We start from the raw sequence: 21,237 nt of genomic DNA on the forward strand, positions 1-21,237 counted from the left end.
CTTGGGCCAGTGAAGCAACGTCCTCCACAACTAGACTGAAGAACAAAACAACAGCAACTTGTCTGTTCCTCTTCCCCCAATTCCCCAATAAAAATCTTTAAAAAAAAAATAACCAACATATGGCAACAGAGTGAATGCAGAAGCGGATAACAGACTCTAAGTATGTTTTATTAAATCAGACATTTTAAGAGATTCACCCAGGTATATAAAACAGTGCTACTCTTCTCACTAATTCTTTTGCTGTTTAGTACAATAGTTATTTCTCATTAAAATGTTATTTAGGTTAATATACAAGAGGGTATATTATCGTTATTTTTAAATCAACCAATAAATATTTTTAAATTTTCAGTTTTAATTTCTAATATGGTAACTATCAATAAAAACTTAAGCAAAAGCTTTGTTAGGATCCTTAATTTTCAAATATTTACATATACATCCAATCCATGTCCCTCCTCCTACATAATTTTAAATTATGATTTAGGATATTTCCTGTAAATAAGTAAACACAGTTGGATTTTTTTTTATTGATCATTAACCTCTGCGTTTTAACTGACTTTTTATTATTTCAACTTGTCCTTTGCTGTTTCTGCATTTCTTTTTATGTCCTTTCTTTTTTATAAATGAAAATGTTATCTCTTTATCAAGACGAGAACTTCACCGTGCCTTCATGTCCCCAATCTCCCTTCTATCCCATCCTGTCTTATGGATAAACTTCCTTTATTTCTTTTCTTTGGTCATGGCAAATTCTTTTAAAGACAACAATCCTTGGTCTTTGATCATTCTTTACACGTCTTACATGTGCACATTACACATATCTAATAGCATCTGCTAGATTTGTTTCTCTACTCAAAATTTGAGTTCTTCCTCAAGAAATGTTCCCCAGGGGCAGCTGGTTAGCTACGTTGATTAGAGCGCAGTGGTCATAATACCAAGGCTGCTGGTTCAAGTCCCACATGGGCCACTGAGCTGCACCTTCCACAACTATTGGGTCGTCGGGAAAGTCATGACGTATTTTTCTGTTTTACAATGCAAAAATGCGTCATGACTTTCCCGACGACCCAATAGACTGAAACAACTACCTGACTTGGAGCTGATAGGTCCTGGAAAAACACACTGTTCCCCAATAAAATAAAATTAAAATTAAAAAAAAAAAGGTGCCTAAAAAAAAAGAAATGTTCCCTATGTGGGACTTTGTATAGCTGATCTTCAACGGTCTTCTATGTTTGAGAATATTTTAATCATGCTCTTCTACTTGAATGACAATTTATTGGATATAAAATTCAAGATTCAAAGTTATTTTCTTTCAATAATCTCAATACTCAAAATATATTACTCTATCATCTTACAGTTCCATATTGCTGTTGAAAAGTGTGATGTCAATTTGAATCTTGTTCCTTAATAATATTATTTATTCTCTTGGTAAGCTTTAGACTTTTCTCTATCTCTGATAGTCTTGAATTTCACTATAATGTGTGTAGGTGTGGGTTGTTTCTTAACTCTATTTGGTATTCTACTGGGCCTTTTTAATCTCTCTTTAATTCTGGGTAATCAATCTCTAGTATTTCCTCAAGTATTTTCTCTTCTATTTTTGTCATTTAAAGTTTCCTACCTAAGTACTGGCACTTCTAGTTTCTTTTTTAAAAAAACATAGAGTCACTTAATAACCTTGATGATTGTGGCTTATTTGTCCATTTAACAAATGCATGATATAGACAAAAGTTCAGAAAGCTTTAGTAATGTGACAAAATTACACAGCTAAAAAAATGACAAGGTTAGAATTTGAATTTTGCTGTCTCCCAAACTCAAATACCCTAAGGGCTAAACATCACACCCAGATTGTATCTGAAATGTCACCTCTTGGATCAATAATCAGATATCCCAACTTCCTATCAAAACTTCCTCTTCTAACTTGTTCACAAAATTACTTTTAATGCTTAGGTTCTCCAACCACGTGGGAACTTCTAGTACATTGACCCCACATAAGCTTCAGCCCCATTTCTCCTTTTTTTTTAACATAAAATTACCATTTTAAAATATACAATTCAGTCTCATTAAATATATTCACAATGTTGTGCAACCATTACCACTATCCATCACTTTTTCAATCATCATCCTAATCAGAAACTCTGTACCCATTAAACAATCACTCCTCACACCCCTCTCCTTAACCCCTGATAACCTCTCTCCTACTTTCCCCCACTGAATGGTGTTAGCACCTTTGTGGAAAATCATTTGACCATATATCTGAGAGTTTATTTCTAGACTCTCTGCTGTTCCATTGTCTATATGTCTATCTGTATGCCAAAACCACACTATTTTGATTACTATAGCTTTGTAGTAAATTTTGAAATGAAGTGAGCCCAACTTTTTTCTTCTTTTTCAAGGCTGTTTTGACTATTTGGAGTCCCATGAAATTCCATATGAATTTTATGATGGACTTTCCTATGTCTATAAAAAATGTCCTTGGAATGTGATAGGAATTACATTGAATCTATAGATGACTTTGGGTGGTACTGTCTTCTTAACAATATTAAGTCTTCCAATCCATGAATATGGGATAACTTCCCATTTACTTATTAGATATACTGTCATTTCTCTCAGCAATGTTTTGTAGTTTTTGGTATATAGGCATACCTCAGATATGGTTCCAGACCTCCACAATAAAGCAAATATCACAATAAAGCGAATTACATGAATTTTTTGGTTCTCCAGTGCATATAAAAGTTATATTTACACTATAATGTAGTCTATTAAGTGTGCAATAGCATGTCTAAAAAAACAATGTATGTACCTTAATTAAAAAACACTTTATTGCTAAAAAATGCTAGCCATCATATGAGCCTTCAGTGAGTCGTACTCTTTTTGCCGGTGCATGGTTTTACATTTCTTAAAAAAAGAACAATATCTATGAAGCGCAATAAAGTGAAGCACCATAAAACAAGTTACAGCTATACAAGTGTTTTGCTGCCTTTAAATTTATTCCAAAAAAACCAGTATTCCTTTTTATTCTCCTTGATACTATTGTAAATGGATTTTCTTAATTTCAGTTTTGAACTGTTTATTGCTAGTGTCTAGAAGTACAACTGATTTTTGTTGTTTGATATTGTATCCTGCAATGTTCCTAGATTCATTTATTAGCTCTAATAGTTTGTGTGTGTGTGTGTGTGTGTGTGTGTGTGTGTGTGTAATCTTTAGAATTTTCTATTTATAAGATGATGTCATCTCAAACACATATAATCTTACTTCCTTTAGAATTTGGATGCCTATTATTTCTTCTTCTAATTGCTCTGGCTAGAACTTCTAACATATGCTGAACAAAAGTGGTGAAAGCAGGCATCCTTGCCTTATTCCTTATCTTAGGGGGAAAGGAACTTCTACTCTTCCAATAATTTTTCTCTTATGCTTCCTATTTTGTAATTTCTTTATTCCTACAGGAAAAGTTCCTATATATGACCTTCCAACTCCCTAATTTGTCGTTTATCTTAATTCATATTCATTTTATCCCATTGACTGTGTTCTTTATTATTCTTTTCATATCTAAGTTTTCCATTTGGTCCTTTTAAGTAAGTTTTCATTCTTGTTTCATGTTGCTAGTATTTTCCTTATATTTTAGAAATTTTATTAGACTTTCATTTGTTTTTTTCATCTGCCTTTGCATCTAGTGCTATCTCTAATACAGTTTGAGGTCTTTTGTTATTTGACATTTGGAATGCTTGTGCTCATTTGTCTCCTTATATTGGCCATATTCACTGGTAATGAGTTACTTTCTGTGGATCACAGGTAACAAGAGAAAGAGCTCAACCTAAATCTGTATCAGGTCCATTTAGCTCTGAGAAATCAATGGGGGTACAGAGGAGTCCTAGGGAGGAGAACCTCATGAACCAAAAAAACCAGTTCATCATTTCCAACAAACAACTCCTCAGGTCAGCCATCCATTCCCAAAGGAAAAGCAAAGTAACACTGGGAAGGATACATTCCTTTTATTATAATTTACCACTCCCTAAGAGTTTAGTGAAAGGGATAGGGAATTTAGTTAAGGGAATTTTAGCAGTGACTAATTTTAGAGGTAGGGAACTTTAGGGAGCACTATCATTTATTTTTGAGGATACCTGCACCTGTCTGAGTCACTGCTATCACATCACTAAGTCAGGGGCAGATACTAATTATCAAGACAACAATGGGGGGAGGGGTTAGGATCAAGGCCTGAATTCAAATGGTTGTCCCCACTCACCCGCCCCAGTTATACTTCCACAACCTTCCTAACCTGCCTCTGTTGCCACTGCCTCCATTGGGAGCATGCGCACACGTACATACACCCACATGCATACATACATACACACACCCACTCCGTACCAACACTCTTTCCCTGGAGCTTTCTAATTGTTCTTTTTATTTCTTAGATTTTATGATTTTTCCTTCAGGGGTTAATCTTGGGGGAGGAAGCCAGCAGCTGGCTTATTCCAAGAACAGTAAGTTCAGCGGCTAAAGTAAAGTGACCAAGAGAAAAAATGATCAACAATGTGACAAAGGGCCGGCCGAGGGGCGCGTTGGTTAAGAGCTGGCTTGGGACGCCAGAGAGCCCCGGTTCGGATCCCACATTTGAGGGCCAGTGACACTGCCCTCTACAGCTAAAATGCTGAACAACAGCTCGACCTGGAGCTGGGCTGCCATGAGTTGCCGGGCGACGGCGTAGGCTGCAGCCCCTGCTGCAGTGGGTTGCCATGGGCTACCGTGTGTAGCCAGCAGCTAGTGTGAGCAACCAGCAGCGGCCGTGAGCGGCCTACCAGAAGCCGGCGACTGATCTGTCTCGTCCGGGAAGAGCGCAATGATGGTGCCAGCTTGGGCCAGTGAAGCAACGTCCTCCACAACTAGACTGAAGAACAAAACGACAGCAACTTGTCTGTTCCCCTTCCCCCAATTCCCCAGCACTGTTCCCATCCCCCAATTCCCTAATTAAAAAAAAAAATCTTTAAAAAAAACAATGTGACAGAAATCAGCAAAAGACTGAAATCTTAAACCCACATGGGCAAATAAGACAAACTAATTCAATATTTTAACATATATGTTCTATTAACACGATGAAAAAGAGAAATATGGACAAAGGAAGGGAAGAGACAGACTATCATTACTGGAAATGACAAAGAAAACTTTTGATTTTAAATCATACTTGTAATAGCTAAGTCACAAAGCATTGTTAACAAACTTAAACAGCAAATAGCAATTATGCAAAACTTTGTAAATGGCAATGACCCTAAAAGGAACACAAACTATTTCTAAATTATAGCAGAAAGCCACAGAAATCATCTGCAGCATTCACTTATCTAGTACCAAAGTTAACATGCTTCCATTACTTTAATTCTAAGGTACATTTCTAGAATCAATTTCTTATTCCCTCAACATTCTTTATTTGCTTCAAATATTAAAAGGAAGCACAACTTAAAAAAAAGATTCTTATTCTTACTCTGCCAAAGCATCATTTGTTAGCCTCTTGAAACATGACAGCTGTGTTCAAAGAAAACAAATAATGGACTTCTGCCAACTGGGGAGCTGCCTCCTAGAATAAAAAACTTCTCACGGGTATGTGACTCCTTAATAAAGGCTAACTGGAGGCCAACAAATAGTGAATACAAGGCATTTGCAGGCTCCTGATGTTAATAATGCTCAATTAACAGAAACTTGAGGAAATGCTAGACTGTTTTCCAAAGCAGATAGATCACTTTATATTTCTGCCAAAAATGTAAGAGGGTTCAGATTTCGCCACATCTTCACCAACACTTGCTATTATCTGACATTTTTATTTTAGCCTTCCTAGTTGATGTGAAGTAGTGTATCATTGTGGTTTTTAATGCATTTCCTGGTGACTAATGATGTCAAGCATCTTCTTGTGTGCTTATTGGTAATTTGTATATCCTATTTGGGGAAATAGCCATTCAGATCTTTTACCCATTTTTAAACTGAGTAATTTATCTTTTTATCATTGTATTATAACAGTTCTTTATATATTCCAGGTATAAGTACTTATCAGATATGTAATTATGCAAATACTTTCTCCCATTTTGTGAAAGTCTTTTCACTTTCTTGATGGTGTCCTTTGAGGCGCAAAAGTTTTTAATTTTGATAAAAATCCAATTTATTTTTCCTTTTGTTGTTCATGTTTTTGGTGACATATCTAAGAAACTGGTGCCAAATCCAAGGTCATGAAGATTTATTCCTATATTCTAGGAGTTTTATAGTTTTAGCTCTTATGTTTTCAGTCTTTGATCCATTGAGTTATTTTTATATATGGTGTGAAGTAAGATTCTAACTTCATTCTTTTGCATGTAGCTATCCAGTTCTCCCAGCACCACTTGTTGAAAAAATTATTTCTTTCCCCCAGTGAATGGTTCTGGTGCCCCTGTCAAATATCAAATGATGACAGATGTGTGACTTTATTTCTGTGTTCTCTATTCTGTTCCACTGATCTATGTGTGTCTATCCCTGTGCCAGTAGCACACTGTCTTGATTACCATTGCTTTACAGGAAGTCTTAAAACTGGCAAGTATGACTCCTACTACTTTGTTCTTTTTCAATATTGTTTTGGCTACTCTGGGTCCCCTGCAATTCCATATAAATTTTACCATCAGCTTGTCAATTTCTACAAATAAACCAGCTTGTATTCTATTAGGGATTATGTTGAATCTGTAGATCAGTTTTGCGTGTATTGCCTTGTTTTGGGTGTACTGTTCTCTTAACAATATTAAGTCTTCCAATCTGTGAACATGAGATTTTTTTTCTTTTATTTAAAGATATAACTATACATGGTTTGTATAATTTAAAGACTTTAGCATCTATATCAGCAAAATAAGTATATAAAATTATCTATTGGTTAATCAAATATCTCCTATTAACTTAAAACTTAGAAGATGCAGAATTTTACAAGACAGGCTATTTACTAAATACTAATAAACTCATAAATCAAAGTTAATGTGGCATTTCCAAAGAGAAAGTTTTAAATCAGATAGAAATTTCTAACTGATGCCTTTAGCCTTCACTGAAAGGCATTCTCACCATTAATTCTTTTAAAAAAAGAAAAAGAAGCAGAAAGTATTTAAGTCCCTCCCCCAATATTTTGAGAAGGGAGAAAACTGAAAGAAGAGCAGAATGAAGAAAATGACCATTACTACTTGTACATTTAATTTGAAGTCCATAGATTTAAATTACTCTATTTAATCACAAATAATCCCTTATATATTGCCTGGGAAATCACAGTTCCCTGCTGGCTTGCAACAATCACTAGAAACCCGTCTTAATGGGAAATGAGTATGTGTTTCCTTCAATTTCCAAAATCATTTCTAAATCTTCTTTCAGAATCTACTAGACTGGTTGAGAAGCTAAATCAGGAAAAGGGAAAGCCTTTTTTTCTCAGAAATTAGTATTCCTCTGGCCTATTTTTTTTTTTTTTTTTTAGTAAGGCAGTTTAGTTGGCGGGCCAATGACCATTTTATATCCATGCAAACATCTAGAGTTAGTTTACTAACTCTAGGATTTCACCTGCAGAGCTGAAAAGGCAATTGTTCTAGTTCCACAGAGTCAAATCTAAAATTTTTGGCTTTTTCACTACAACTGACTGCATGAGAGAGGCCAGCTTGCATTTCTAACCTTAATCAAGCATCACATACACCCCACTGAGCATACCAAGCATAGGAAGCCATTCTATACCAGTCACTAGCCATTTGTTCCACTACTTTAAAACCTAGTACTGTTTCTCCTCCATACTACACTTTTTTAAAAAGCTCCTACAAATTCTTCTTTCCTGATATCAGCCTCTCCATCAACAACACTGAGACTTCATACTTCAAACATTAGGTAATACAAAACTTCTTTCCAGTCTCTTACTCAGCAATCTCAAGCTTTTCACCACACATCTAATGACATTTTAATGGAATAGTACACAAAACTCTTAAGATACTTAACAAATAAGAAGTGAAATGAAAACTATCCTCACAAAGTATCACATATTGGAATGTCTAACAAACCCTCAAGAAGCCCTTACAGAAAGAAAATCAAAATGCCTCAAAGTCTTGCAGAATCGACAACTCTAAAAATGTTCCATCTAATGTAAAAAAATAATACTCATAACAATGATTTTAAAACACTTTAAGAAATCCTACATCTTTAACTTTATATTCCATTATTTTAAAAATGTATAAGGTACATACCTAGTACATTCTAAATTATTTAATTAATCAGAATAGTCATTTAAACAAACTATCCAATTCCCTAATTTCTCACTCTGTGACTTCAAAGCTTTGCAGAGCTTATTCAACTATGCATTATTTCAGCACCCAGGCTATCACCTTGCACAAAAAGACTTTTTTAAAACTGCATTTTGGGTAAATGAGTGTGTACTAAAAAGTTTGTGGGGAGGGAAGAGCATTATTGAACATCCAATGACGCTTACATCAAATCGCATATTTTACAGCTTAGTTATGTAAATCTTTTAATGCAGAACAAAGACATGAGAAAGAGATCTGGCATTAGTAAATAGCTCAGAAAGAAACTCAACTCCTGCAAAACCATATGACTACCTTCTCCTTCCCTCAAAAAAAATGCCTGCAAGAAATAAATTGAGCCCTTTCAAACACACTGGATTATTTCACACTGTGAGTTAGAATTATTCATAACTGCAAAAAAACCTACCCAAAATTCAAATGTAATTACAACATCCTGTCTTGAAATAAAGATTACAGTATATGAAAAACCTCCCCTGAGAACGACTTTGGGAGCAAAGAGATAGGCAGTCAGAGCTGAAGGATATGAAGAAAGCCCTTTGCCCTTTTCCTCACTTCTTTTCATTACAATTTCTGCAAGCACACCAAACTGTGGAGGATGTATTTGTTTTGAGGAAAGTGAGGAGTGTTCTGAAAAGTACAGAGAAGTAAAAGTCTTGCAGTATACATGTTAAGTATCGTTCTGGTTCCCAAAGATTCTCATTTCTTTAATAGTTGCTCAACAAGTATGGTGAGAAATCTACTACAGTACACAATGTACTGCCATTGTAAAGAAGAAACATAAACACACACACAAACGACTTGCACCATTAACCACCCTGTTATTTAAATGTTTAGGTCACTGTCACTAATTCCAGAGAAATACTATCATGCCAGGTACCTAAGGTTACCTGATTCATGTACCTGTATGTTACAATGTTTGATCCATACTAACCCATGTTACCTAATTCCCCTGGGAAGTTATCCAATAGAAAGCACCAATGAAGAAAGTGATCTCACATAGAATTTGCCTGTCATCAAGACCTACATACCGGCAGGTCCACACTGACATCAGTACCATCCAGAAGGGACACACGACACGTGATGATGGACTTAGCATCTCCAGCGGCAGGAATGTGTGTGGCAGCTCGTTGAGCTTCTCGGAGTCGTTCCTTCTCAGCATGTTTACGCATTGACCGACGCCCCAGTGTTCTACGGAAGAAGCTCAGCATTTTGTCACTAAAAACCAGTGAGAAAAAGATATCAGAAGACTCCCCACAATTTGCAGTCAGACAAATGGTGTTATTTAGTAAAGTCCTGTGGATATTAGCAAACCTATTATCTAACAGAGCTCCTGGTCAAGCAAATTTGAAAAAAATAATTAAAACTGGCTACTTCAAAGTTTTTAAAGATGTTACATAAAATAGAGCTATTGCTTACAGCATTTCTAAACTTACTGGACTATTTTATAAGGAGCTGATCTGATAAGAGAGGGCAAACATTTATGAAGTTCATCAAGTCTTTTGAATCAAAAAATTATATGTAAAACAGCCATACATCCCTAGAAACATGAGACAATGCCATCCATACATTAAGGTATCCTTTTATGGTAATAACAATCCTAAATAGTTCCATTTCTCTTCTGAGCTTTCATAACAAAAATACAAAAATAATCACCTATTTCAACTAAAATTCAAATGTAAGTTTTTATCAAATATTCTATTACTTACAGATTTAAAAATACTACTTAATATAAGCAATTATTTATAGTATCAAATAATTGTTACTTCTTTCCTTATCTCTATTAAGAACATTAAGGTTAATAAAAATAATTAAAATGGGTATTAGTAATTTTAAAAATATGGCACCCATAAAATGGAAAGACCATTAAAACTACCTTGGTATCCTAATGTTTAAATTTACAAAGTTAAAAGTTTGAGAAAAATAAGGACATATAATTAAGTCAAAAAATAAACAAAAAAAATTATTAATTCCAGTGAAAACAAGAAGTTGTGCAGAGGACCGGCTGAGTGGTGCATTTGTTAGAAGTTGGCTTGGGACGCCAACTCTGAGCAGCAGGGCCCCGGTTCGGATCGCACATGGAGAACAGGGATGATGCACCCTCTACAGAGAAGATGGTGAACAACAGCTCGACCTGGAGCTGGGCTGCCGTGAGTCGCTGGCGATGGCGTAGGCTGCAGTGGGGCTGGCTGGCAGCGGGTGTGAGCTGCCATGAGCCGCCGTGAGCCACTGTGAGACGCCGTCCAGTGGCCAGCGACCCATCTGCCTCACACAGGAAGAGTACAATGATAATACCAACATGGGCCAGTGAAGCGATGTCAGTCTTCTAGACTGAAGAACCAAAGGACAGCAACTTGTCTGTTCCCCTTCCCCAATTCCCCAACACTGTTCCCTCCCCCAATTCCCAAATAAAATCTTAAAAAAAAAAAGTTGTGCAGAAAAGGGAAAGTAATCACAGTATACTACATGACTCAGCTAATAGTTTAGTCATAAAACTATAAACACTAAATATTGATTTAACCACACCTATAAAGTAACTGTAATCGAGTGAAGTAGTATAATATAGGTAAATGTGGAAACTAATTCATCTTGCCTAGTAGGAATTAAACAGATAATTCCTAAACCTAAAAATCAAGAAGTAGCAATAAGAGCATGTTATTTAAAATGTGACTGGTTGGTTGCTTTTGAGGATGGAACAAAATTCAGGATAGTGCTGATTTTCAAAAGAAGCCTTCCCAGTAGAGGATTCTTTCAAGTAGACACATTTACAAACTTGATAAAAATAAAAGCTAATTTAAAATAAATACTAACACGGGACTGGCCGAGTGTCTCAGTTGGTTAAGAGTGTGAGCGCTGAGCCACAGCATCGTGGGTTCAATTCCCACATGGGCCAGTGGGCTGTGCCTGAGCTGAGCTGCTGCTGAGCTGCCAACAGGTGGCAGGATGGCTCAGCTGGTGAGAGCACGTGCTCCTAACAACAAGGTTGCCAGTTCGACTCCCGCATGGGATGATGAGCTATGCCCATCCGCAACTAAGATTCAACACAGCACCTTGAGCTGAGCGGCTGCGAGCTGCAGACGGGTGGCCGGATGGCGACCAGACTTGGAGGTGAGCTAGCTGCGCTCTCCACAACTAAGATTGAAGGATATTAGCTGTTCCTCTTCCCCAATTCCCCAATACTGTTCCCCTTCCCCAAGTAATCTTTAAAAATAAATAAATAATACTATCACAAAAAAATAAACGTCAATAAATTAAAGATTATTGTACACATATTACAAGCATGGACATTCCTACATAATTAGGTAAAATGGCTAAGCCATGACACTTGCCATTATGTGTTCACCTGCTTAGATCTTAAGGAAATAACTAAAATTTTAGATAGTAAACAGCTTTTTAAGTTTACAAAGCACTCATACATTGTTAACATCTGGCCCCCAGTCTCTATCTCTCCAGTTTATTTTCAGGCACTGTTCCTTTGCACCTTGCTATCCAGTCTCATTTCAGCTGCCTATGAAAAGTCATACTTGTTATCCCAGACTTCTAAAGCCCTTATGTCACAGAATCCCTCCTTATTCCTTTTAATTCAACTCTACCTGTATCTCTCCTGAGAAACAGTTCCACTAAACCTTGAAAATATTTTACTGTTTCACTAATCAGATTTTAATTATTCATTTACATGTCTGTCTCCTTTATTGTAAGCCCCTCAAGGAAATAATAATTCCTACCCAGAACATTTCATCATCAAATGCAACAAATGTTTACTAAAGAATCTTACTTGGTCCTCAGAAAAACTCCCCAAAGTATTGTCTTATTTTCATGACAAGGGTCAGAGAAATTAAACAATTGGCCAAGTTCATTATTTAGTAAATAGTGAAGACAGGGGCTCAAACTCTGATTTCCTGACTCCAAACCTTGATCTTTCTCCACATCAGGGATATCAAACTCAATTAAAACACGGGCCATTTAGTGCAACAGGCAAGATTCACGCAGGCCACATCACATTTACAAATTTTGTTAAATTTATATTCTGAAGTGAGGATTCAGGAATATGGATAGGATAATTAAAACACTATATAATTGCTTTTATTTAAACATTTTATTTAATGTATTTATAAAACTAAAATTATTCTTTTTTACCCGAGTGCTCTTTTTAACCTTTTCGCTATTGGGATCTGTTTACATTACGTGACACAGAGTGGCAGGCATATTGCTTCCAAACGTCGCCGGAACTGAGTCAGCGCGTTTATATATGCCCACAGGCCCCCAGGAAAGGCACTGGGCCACGTGTACACTCGTCTTCAGTAGTTAAAGGGTTAACCAGGGAATTGTGTGTACAGTATTGCCTCGATCTCCCCTAAGCACTATTTTCTTCATAACAATTTTTTTATTTTCATTTTATTTCAGAGCATCGCGGGCCACAAAAAATTACCTCAAGGGCCGCATGCGGCCCACGGGCCGCCAGTTTGACACCCCTGCTCTACATCATAGCACCATTCATGTAAAACTCTCATTTTAGAGACAAGAAAGAAATTATCAAAGGTCACAGTTAAAAAGTTGAATGCAAATACAAACAAAACATACATGAATTTATTTTCTTTAAAATTCAGCTTATTCAACAAATAGCAAGGGAGGAAATCAATAGATGCAAAGGAAACTACAGATTAAAAGAGACTAAAAACATGTATCAAACATATGTGTGTGCACCTATTTTAGATCTTAATTCAAATAAACTTTTTTTTTAAGTTGTCCGATGTTATCATTGGGGGAAGCTAGGTGAAAGATATAATGGGAAAACTGTACTATTATTATAACTTCTACATAAGATTAAAATTATTTCAAAATAAAAAATTTCAAGTCACACATTTGTTATTATTTATATAACTTATAACAAGTCTTGCATAACCAGTTGATGCTTTGAACTAGATGCATTTGTAAACATAATAAAAATAAAAGCTGAAATATTAAAATATCAAATCAAAAATAATTCAATAGATATATACATTGAGGATTATATCCTCATTTTACAAATACGCATATTCCTATGTAATTATGCAAACTAGCAAAGCCATCACAGTTGACATTTGAATGTCCCAAGGATATAAATCATACACATTTGAACACTGGCTGGGCTATTTATGACAACCAAGGAATAAATTAATGCCATTTTTATTCTAGATAAAACAGTGGTATTAATGATAAGTTTTTAAAAAAAGAGTCCTTATCTTTTGAAAATACACAATGAGATATTTATAAAAGAAATGACGTGATAGCTAGTATTTGCATCAAAATAATACAAGGGAGCTAAGTGGGAATAGTGATGAAATAAATTGGCCAGATAACTGTTGAAGATGGATGATGGTACACGGGGGAATTATTATACTCTTCTGACTACTTCTGTATATGTCAAATTTTCCCATAATAAAAGTTTTTTTAAGGGAAAAAAATGTTCAAAACGCACAACTTTGTGGTTCCTAGGAAACAAATAAATTATAAAACAAGTTTTCTGACCTTCCCCTTATCCTACACCTTGAAAAGACTGACTTACTAACCTGCGAAGGAAAAACAAAGCTTCTTTCAGACTTAGAATTTTAATAACTATGTATTTTGAACTATAAAACCAATCCCACAAATAAGTTCTTTTTACAAAAATATGAAAGCAACTTACATGAAAATAAATTTCACATAGACTAAAGATTTAAAGTGAAAGAAATGAATACTAGATGGAAACAAATAGTATATTAGGGTGAAGGGCTTTTAAAAATTTTTCAGAGGGTGACCAGTTAGCTCAGGTGGTTAGAGCACAGGCTCTTAACACCAAGGTTGCCGGTTCAATCCCCAAATGGGCCACTGAGCTGTGCCCTCCACAACTAGATTGAAAACAACGACTTGACTTGGAGTTTATGGGTCCTGGAAAAAACATACTGTTCCCCAGTAAAGTTTAAAAAAAAATTTTTTTTGGCAAAATTTTTTTTGAAGGATTAATATGCAGTTTAATACAGAACTATCACAAATCATTAAGATAAACAACCCAACAGAGAAACAAATGGACAAGATATTGATGAAACAAGATCTAAAAGGTGATATGCAATGAAAATATTCACTAAGATGTTCAACTTCAACAATAACCAAGGAAATCCAAATTTAAAAAATATCATACTGTCTTGTCATGTAAAAGACTAAAGGTAGCCAGTGTTAAAAAGGATATAGGAAAAACAATACACGGTTCTCTTTGGAGGAGGATTTCACCACACTAATAAAATTTTAACATGCATACCCTTTCACTCAGCAATTCTATTTCTGGTAGGATATTCTAAAGAAATAGTCCCACATATGCTTTAAGCTGTAGAAACAAGGATTTTTCAGGATATAATTAACTTAAGAAAATTTTAAGTATGTCTATTAACATGCAAGTAGTTAAATTATGGTACATACAATGGCATACAACACAGCTGTTTTTAAAATACAACTGACTTAGACACAGAAAAACAAAACTCATAAGTGAAAACTGAAATCAGAGAAAAATGAATATAATTTTACCTAACACTGGGGTGGGATACATACATATACATACACCTTACACAAAGGACTAGAAGGACATGCAAACTGTTAAGTGAGGTTATCTCTGGAGAGGGTCATGTGGAAGTATTATACTTAAGTCTTCCATAATAAGAATATATGAACATGTCAGAAGAGTTTTTAAAATTTACTGTTAAATAAAAAGCTTTCCCATATCCACTTTTTTCCCATACCCCACTCCCACTTACATTCTTCTTGCTGCAGCAGATTTTTAGCAACCACGGATCTGATCCCTGTTTAAAAATTTTTAATAGCCTTGCTCCCTGATCCAGCTCCTCCACCTGCCTGACCCTTCTTGGCAGCCCACTCCCAGCTGCTCACTCTTCTCTAAGTACCCCTTCGGCTCGGTCCAAAAGTCTTTTTAAGTGCAGGCCTTTTTTTTCCCCTTAACTATTCCATTTTTCTGGAATGCTCTTTTTCCACTTCACCTCTCCCACACTCCCCCACCCTTTCCTCCTTTACATGGCTGACTTCAGATTTCTGGTTGAAATGTCTTTTTCTGAGAAAAGCATTCTCAACTCCTGAGTCTAAATTAGGTGCTCCTTTTAGTAACTCTTAGCCTTTTCTTTATCAAATTTAAAAAAACAATAATTAAATACCCAATTGTTTAATTACTTTATTACTGGGTAGTTCCCTCCCTCCCAAGACACAAGGACAGGGACTTAACCTGACTCATTCATCACTATGACCGACCTAGCACAACAATCTGCATTTTAGGTGCTTAATAAAGAGCTTGTCTGACACTAAAATGATAAAGTGGACTTTCTGGATGTTAGGTTCTTATGGTTCTTTAAAAATCACTAGTTTTTAATCTAAATTTTCAGCAATGAACAAAAGGGTTTCCTTTACAATCATAAAAATACAAATTGTGTTTACTACTTAAATTAACTGGGTTTTGTTTTTTGGGTTTTTTTTTTGTTTTAGCTGAGCCATCCTGCCACCTGTTGGCAGCTCAGCAGCTCAGCTAGGGCTGGGAATCGAGCCAGCAACCCTGTTGCTCAGAGCTCGCACTCTTGAGTGAGCTCTTAACCAACTGAAACACTCAGCCGGCCCTTGGTTTTTTTAAAATATATATCTCAAACTCAAACGTGTGTCATGAAATGTGTACACTCATACATGACTGGTAGTCATTTGGTAAGAAATTGCTTTTTAATAAAGCAATATACCAATATGTAGCAAGTGTCATAAAGATATTAATATCTTTTCCCAGTAATCCCAAAATATTTTTCTGAGACTGTAAGAGAATTTATTTGTAATAGAACAATTCATCATAAGTTATACTGTTTAACATACCGTTTTCTAATGAAGTTTACCTATAAAAAGAAGAAAACCCTGCAAACTAGTTTATATGCACAAATAATCCACTATGTTTGGAGGGTTCAGCAACCTGTTACGTTAGAGATAGTTATGGGTAATTTTCTCCCTAATTCTTGAAAAAAAAGTACTTTTGATATTAATTTAAAATGTCAAACGGCTTAAAAGACTTGAGTCTCTTGCTCTGAAGCAAAACTCTTGAGACTTGGTAACCATAAAGATTGTGACAAATACAATTCATGTTTACACGCCGAAGAACCCATCATTAACACGCCCAATCCACGGGTGGGGGCGGGGAGGGTCCTCTAGACGTCGTCATTCCTAGGAACACTTCTGCCTCTCACAATTTCCAAGTGGCTGAAGTTTTAAACGCAAATCAGCTCCAAAAGTGAACTCGAGTTTTTGTTATAATACCATAACACACACTCAAGGTTTGCTTTTTTTCCCTTGACCTGCCATATCCATTCACTGCATCAGCTGGATGGCTAAAACTCCGTCTCGCAGGTGAATGGCGCCCACCGCCCCACCCACCACGCCGGCGACCACCCCCACCCCACCCCACCCAACCCCGGCTGCTCGCAAGGCTCCCGCCGGCCAGCGGGAAAGCCCGTACTTAGACCAGCTTTCGCCCAAGGCGCTCCGCTCCGGCTGCCCCGCGCAGTATCGCCCGAAACTCAGCGGCTCGACCCCATTGGCCGTCGCCGCCCCTCCCCTCTCGGTGAGTTTAATATTTTGCCGACCAGACCGGGAAGCTCCGGGCGGCCAGAGAATACCGGGGCGAGGCTGCAGCACCCGCCGCGAGCGAGGAGGGGTTACCGGAGCTGTGAGGGGAGCGGAGCTTGGACCGAGCCGGGCGCGGACAAGGCGGCCGGGGCTACTGGGCCTCGCGCTTACCTGCGCTGGGACGACGGTGCAGGGACGACCACACGGGAGAGATCCCGAGCGCGTGTGAGGAGGGGGCGGCTCCTCCGGAGATGGCAAGAAATGGCGGCCTGAGGCGCGAACCCACCTCACGTTAATCCCCCGGAGGACCCCGGCTGCCCTCCGGCCCGCCCCTTAAAGCTCCCTCTAAGCTCCGCCCCGGGGGCGGGGCGCGCTTCTCTTAAAGGGGCAATGACACCGCCCCGGAAATTGCCCGGCTAGGTGAGACGGCGTTTAAAGGAGCCATGCCCTGCTCTGCTCTGCCGAGCTAGAACCAGCGCTAGCGGCCCTCGGACCGCAGCTCATTTAAAGGGGCGCTGCCGAAACCCAGCCTTGACAACAGACCTCCACCCTCGGAGGGGGTGCAGGCCCGCAGCTAGCTTCAAAATTAGTCCTATTACTTAGGCTGTTTAGCGGTGTCGGAGCCCAGTATCAGATGCTGCTCGATTTGTTCATTCCTTCGTTCTAGTAATTATTATAATTCATTCAGCAAATATTTACGCCCTTTCTGTTAAAGGAATCATCACTCTAGTCGGGAGAAAGTCTGTAAACAAATACATTTGACATGGTACTAAGTATCATGAAGAAAAATAGAGCAAGGAACGGGAAAGAGGAGATTTCTATTTAACATAGTGGGGTCAGGGAGATCCTTCTTCCTACACTTAATTTATGGAGGTGCCTACTATGCACCAGGCTGTGTTCTAGACACGATATACAACGGATAAAGAAGACAGTCAAAATTCCCTTGGGCCGGCCAAGTGGCCCGTTGGTTAAGAGTTGGCTTGGGATGCCAGCTCTGAGCAGCAGGGCCCCGGTTTGGATCCCACATGAGAGCCAGTGACGCTGCGCCCTCTACAGTTAAGATGGTGAATAAAGGCTCAACCTGGAGCTGAGCTGCCGTGAGTCGCTGGGGATGGTGTAGGCTGCAGTCTCTGTTGCAGTGGGCTGCCATGAAGCTACCGTGAGTTGCTGGCAGCCGGCATAAGCTGCCAAGAGCTGCAGTGAGCGGTGGTCCAGTGGCCGGCGACCAATCTGCCTCACCCAGGAAGAGCGCAGTGATCATAATACCAACATGGGCCAGTGAAGCGACATCCTCCACAACTAGACTGAAGAACCAAAGGACAGCAACTTGGCTGTTTCCCTTCCCTGATTCTCCAACGCTGTTTCCTTTCCCCAATTCCCCAATAGAATCTTTAAAAATAATAATAATAATCCCTCATGCAGGGCCATAGAGTGGCTTGGTTTGTTCAGAGCTTAAGAATGAGAGCTCTGAGCAACAGGATCACCAGTTTGATTCCCACAAGGGCCAGTGAGCTGCACCCGAGCTGAGCTGCTACTGAGCTGCCAACGGGTGGCAGGATGGCTCAGCTGGCGAGAGAACGTGCACCTAACAAGTTTGCCTGCTCAAGATGGCGGGCTATGCCCACCCGCAACTAAAGACTGAACTCGGCACTTTGAACTGAGCTGCTGCCCGGATGGCTCAGTGAATAGAGCGTGCACTCTTAACATTGAGGCTGCTGGTTCGACTCCCACCTGGGATGGTGGCTACTAATTGAACACAGCACCTTCAGCTGAGCAGTGTGACTGGACTTAGAACTGAGCTTGCTGCACCCTCCACAACTAAGATTGAAGGACAACAACTTGGCTGTTCCCCTTCCCCAATTCCCCAACACTGTTCCCCTCCCTGAATTCCCCAATAGGAAATCTTTAAAAAAAAAAAATTCCTCATGCAGCTTAAGTGCTAGCAGGAGAGACAAAAATAAATGAAATAAATTAGTTAAATACTATGTTAGGCATTGCTAAATGCTAAAGAGAAAAATTAAAGCAGGGAATAGGGATAGGGAATGAGAAAGTGGTAATTTTTTATAGACTGGCTAGATAAGGAGGAAGGTCTTAATCAGAAGGTGTTTGAATGAAGACTTAAATAGATGAAGGAGAAGCCCTGGACATCTGTGGGAAGAGCAGAGGGAACAGCAAAACCCTGTGATGTCCTTGGCCTGTTCAAGGAAAGCCAGTGTACCTTGAGCAAAGGGAAGAGTCCTGGAGATAAATCAGAGAGGGGAAAGGTGTGTGATCTAGGGCCTTGTTGCCTCTGATCAGAGATCTCAGGGCTATGGGGAGCACTAGAGGGTTAGGTAGAGGAACCTCTGACTGAAATGAGAAGAGACAAATATTCATTGAGCCCCTTCTGGGGATTTGGTACCACCGTTTCCCCACCATCCTGAGACTTAACAGTCTGGTTTGTCAGGGATAGCTAGTCTCTGCTCCACGTGGTGTTGGCTGGGGCAGCTCAACAGCAGCTGGAGTTGCCAAAGTGGTGTCACTCACCTGTGTGGTATCTCAGCTGGGGCGGCTGAAACGAACAGCTGAGCTCTGCTTGAGCCTCTCTTTCTAGCAGGTTAGTTGGGGTGGCTGAAGCCTCTGAAAGAGTGAAAACTGAAGCTCCAAGGCCTATTCAGGGAAATGCCCAGAAGTCCCAGTGTCACTTCTGTTGCCTGTTACTGGTTGAAGTAAGTCATAGAGCCAAACCTGTTTTAAGAGGGATGGAAACAAGATTCCAGCTCTTTTTTTTCTTTCTTTTACTAGTATTAGAGAATATTTTTTCTCTGCTTTTTAAAAATAGCTCTATTGAGGTATAAGTCATATACGATATAATTCACCCATTTAAAGTGTACAGTGGTGAGCTCTGAGCAACAGCGGTTCGAGTCCTGGCCCGAGCTGAGCAGCCGCTAAGCTGCCAACAGGTGGCAGGATGGCTCAGCTAAAAAAACAAAACAAAACAAAAAAATAAAGTGTACAGTGGCCTTTAGTATATTTACAAAGTTGTGCAACAGTCACTACAATCTAACTGTAGATCATTCCATCACCTCTCATGGAAAGAATAGCATGGGTGTGCAGAGATGGGAGGAATTGTTGGGGTTCATCTTTGCATCTTCATCTCAATAAAAAAGCAATGATATGATGATATGAGGGATGGAAGTGGATGTATAGATGAAACAGGAAAGGACCATGGATTAAAGCTGGGTACATTAAATTATATTTTATGTACCAGTTTTAATGTTTTTCATAATAAAAAAATTTTTAGATACTCTCTGGGTATTTATTTTTAAATACTATCTGGGCCATGTATCCCTTGGAAATCCTCATGTCTCCCCAAGGGTCTGATTACCACAGTTTGAAAACTGTACAATCTCAAGTATCATCCCCTCAAGTCTATCAGGGCTGTCCCCCTCTAAGTATTACCCAGTGTTTACACATTTGAAAGCTGTGTTTTAATTTATCTGTTTACTGATAAATAATGAAAGCATTTTCTGTCAATACTTATAAACCTACCTCGTTGTCCTAAATTGTTGCATAGCACACCAGGTTAGAGAAAATGTCTTCTTCTCCCCTTATGCTCAATCATTTCTCCTACCTCCTGTCAAGGGTGGGGTTGAGGGAGGCTGTAGATGAGATGAGAAAGTAGGTCAAGGAAGATGGCTACAGGCTGAAGGAAATATGAAGACTTAAGGGGGAAAAAAATGAAACCTAAGGACCAAGTCGTAGGAAGTTGTCCATGCCTTAATCAGGTAAGATTATCCCTACTAACAATTTATCACCTCCCCAAATCCTCTCTCCCAGACATAAATACCCTCTGCAGCATCCCTGTTTTGTGATAAATTGGCCTGCTCATTGACTCCCACCAGAGGCAGAGAAGACTGTCTCCTTAACACAGCTGAATTAAGTAAAAATGTATTTGGTTATAAGTAACAGAGAAATAATTAACAGTACTTAAACAAATCAGGAGTTGTTGTTTTTCTCACATAAGTAGTCTAGAGGTAGGTGGCTGCCTAGTATTGGTTCAGCTCCTCAGCAATGCTATAAGCATCCTAATAAACCCTTTTACTTCTCTATGTTCTACCATCCTTGGCTATTGACTCTTGTGTTTATCTTCTAGCTTACTGGCCACAGGAGGGCTGCAAGATCTCCAGTTCTCCTATCTGAGTTTCAGAAATGAAAGGGAAAGGGAAAAAGACCTTTGCTTCCTGAAATCTTGTCTTTTACTTCAGGGAACAAAGTCTCATTGGTCAGAACTAGATTACCTGCCCATCCTTAGACTAATTACTGGTCATTGGTAAAGAGAATATCATCATTGGTTTAAACCAATCATAATTCA

General features: G+C 38.5%; 1 protein-coding gene across 6 annotated transcripts in view; it reads right to left on the bottom strand.

Annotated features, from left to right (window-relative positions):
- The window catches only part of EPB41L5 (erythrocyte membrane protein band 4.1 like 5), a 145,429-nt gene extending 127,990 nt beyond the window's left edge, over window positions 1-17,439 (bottom strand). For 2 of the 6 annotated variants that reach the window (XM_019668716.1, XM_019668717.1), the window contains exons 1-2: window positions 17,055-17,315; window positions 9,302-9,488 (exon numbers count right to left, since the gene is read on the bottom strand). In XM_019668716.1, the coding sequence (XP_019524261.1) occupies window positions 9,302-9,481 (180 nt within the window). In that variant the 5' untranslated portion in view covers window positions 9,482-9,488; window positions 17,055-17,315. Of the gene's footprint in view, window positions 1-9,301; window positions 9,489-16,773; window positions 16,861-17,054 lie in introns of those variants that run through there. The other 4 variants (XR_002126891.1, XM_019668712.1, XM_019668713.1 and 1 more) reach the window with 4 other exon arrangements.
- Between the last annotated feature and the right edge of the window lie 3,798 nt (window positions 17,440-21,237).

This window comes from Hipposideros armiger, unplaced genomic scaffold (genome assembly GCF_001890085.2).
Source record: "Hipposideros armiger isolate ML-2016 unplaced genomic scaffold, ASM189008v1 scaffold_533, whole genome shotgun sequence".
NCBI lineage: Eukaryota > Metazoa > Chordata > Mammalia > Chiroptera > Hipposideridae > Hipposideros > Hipposideros armiger.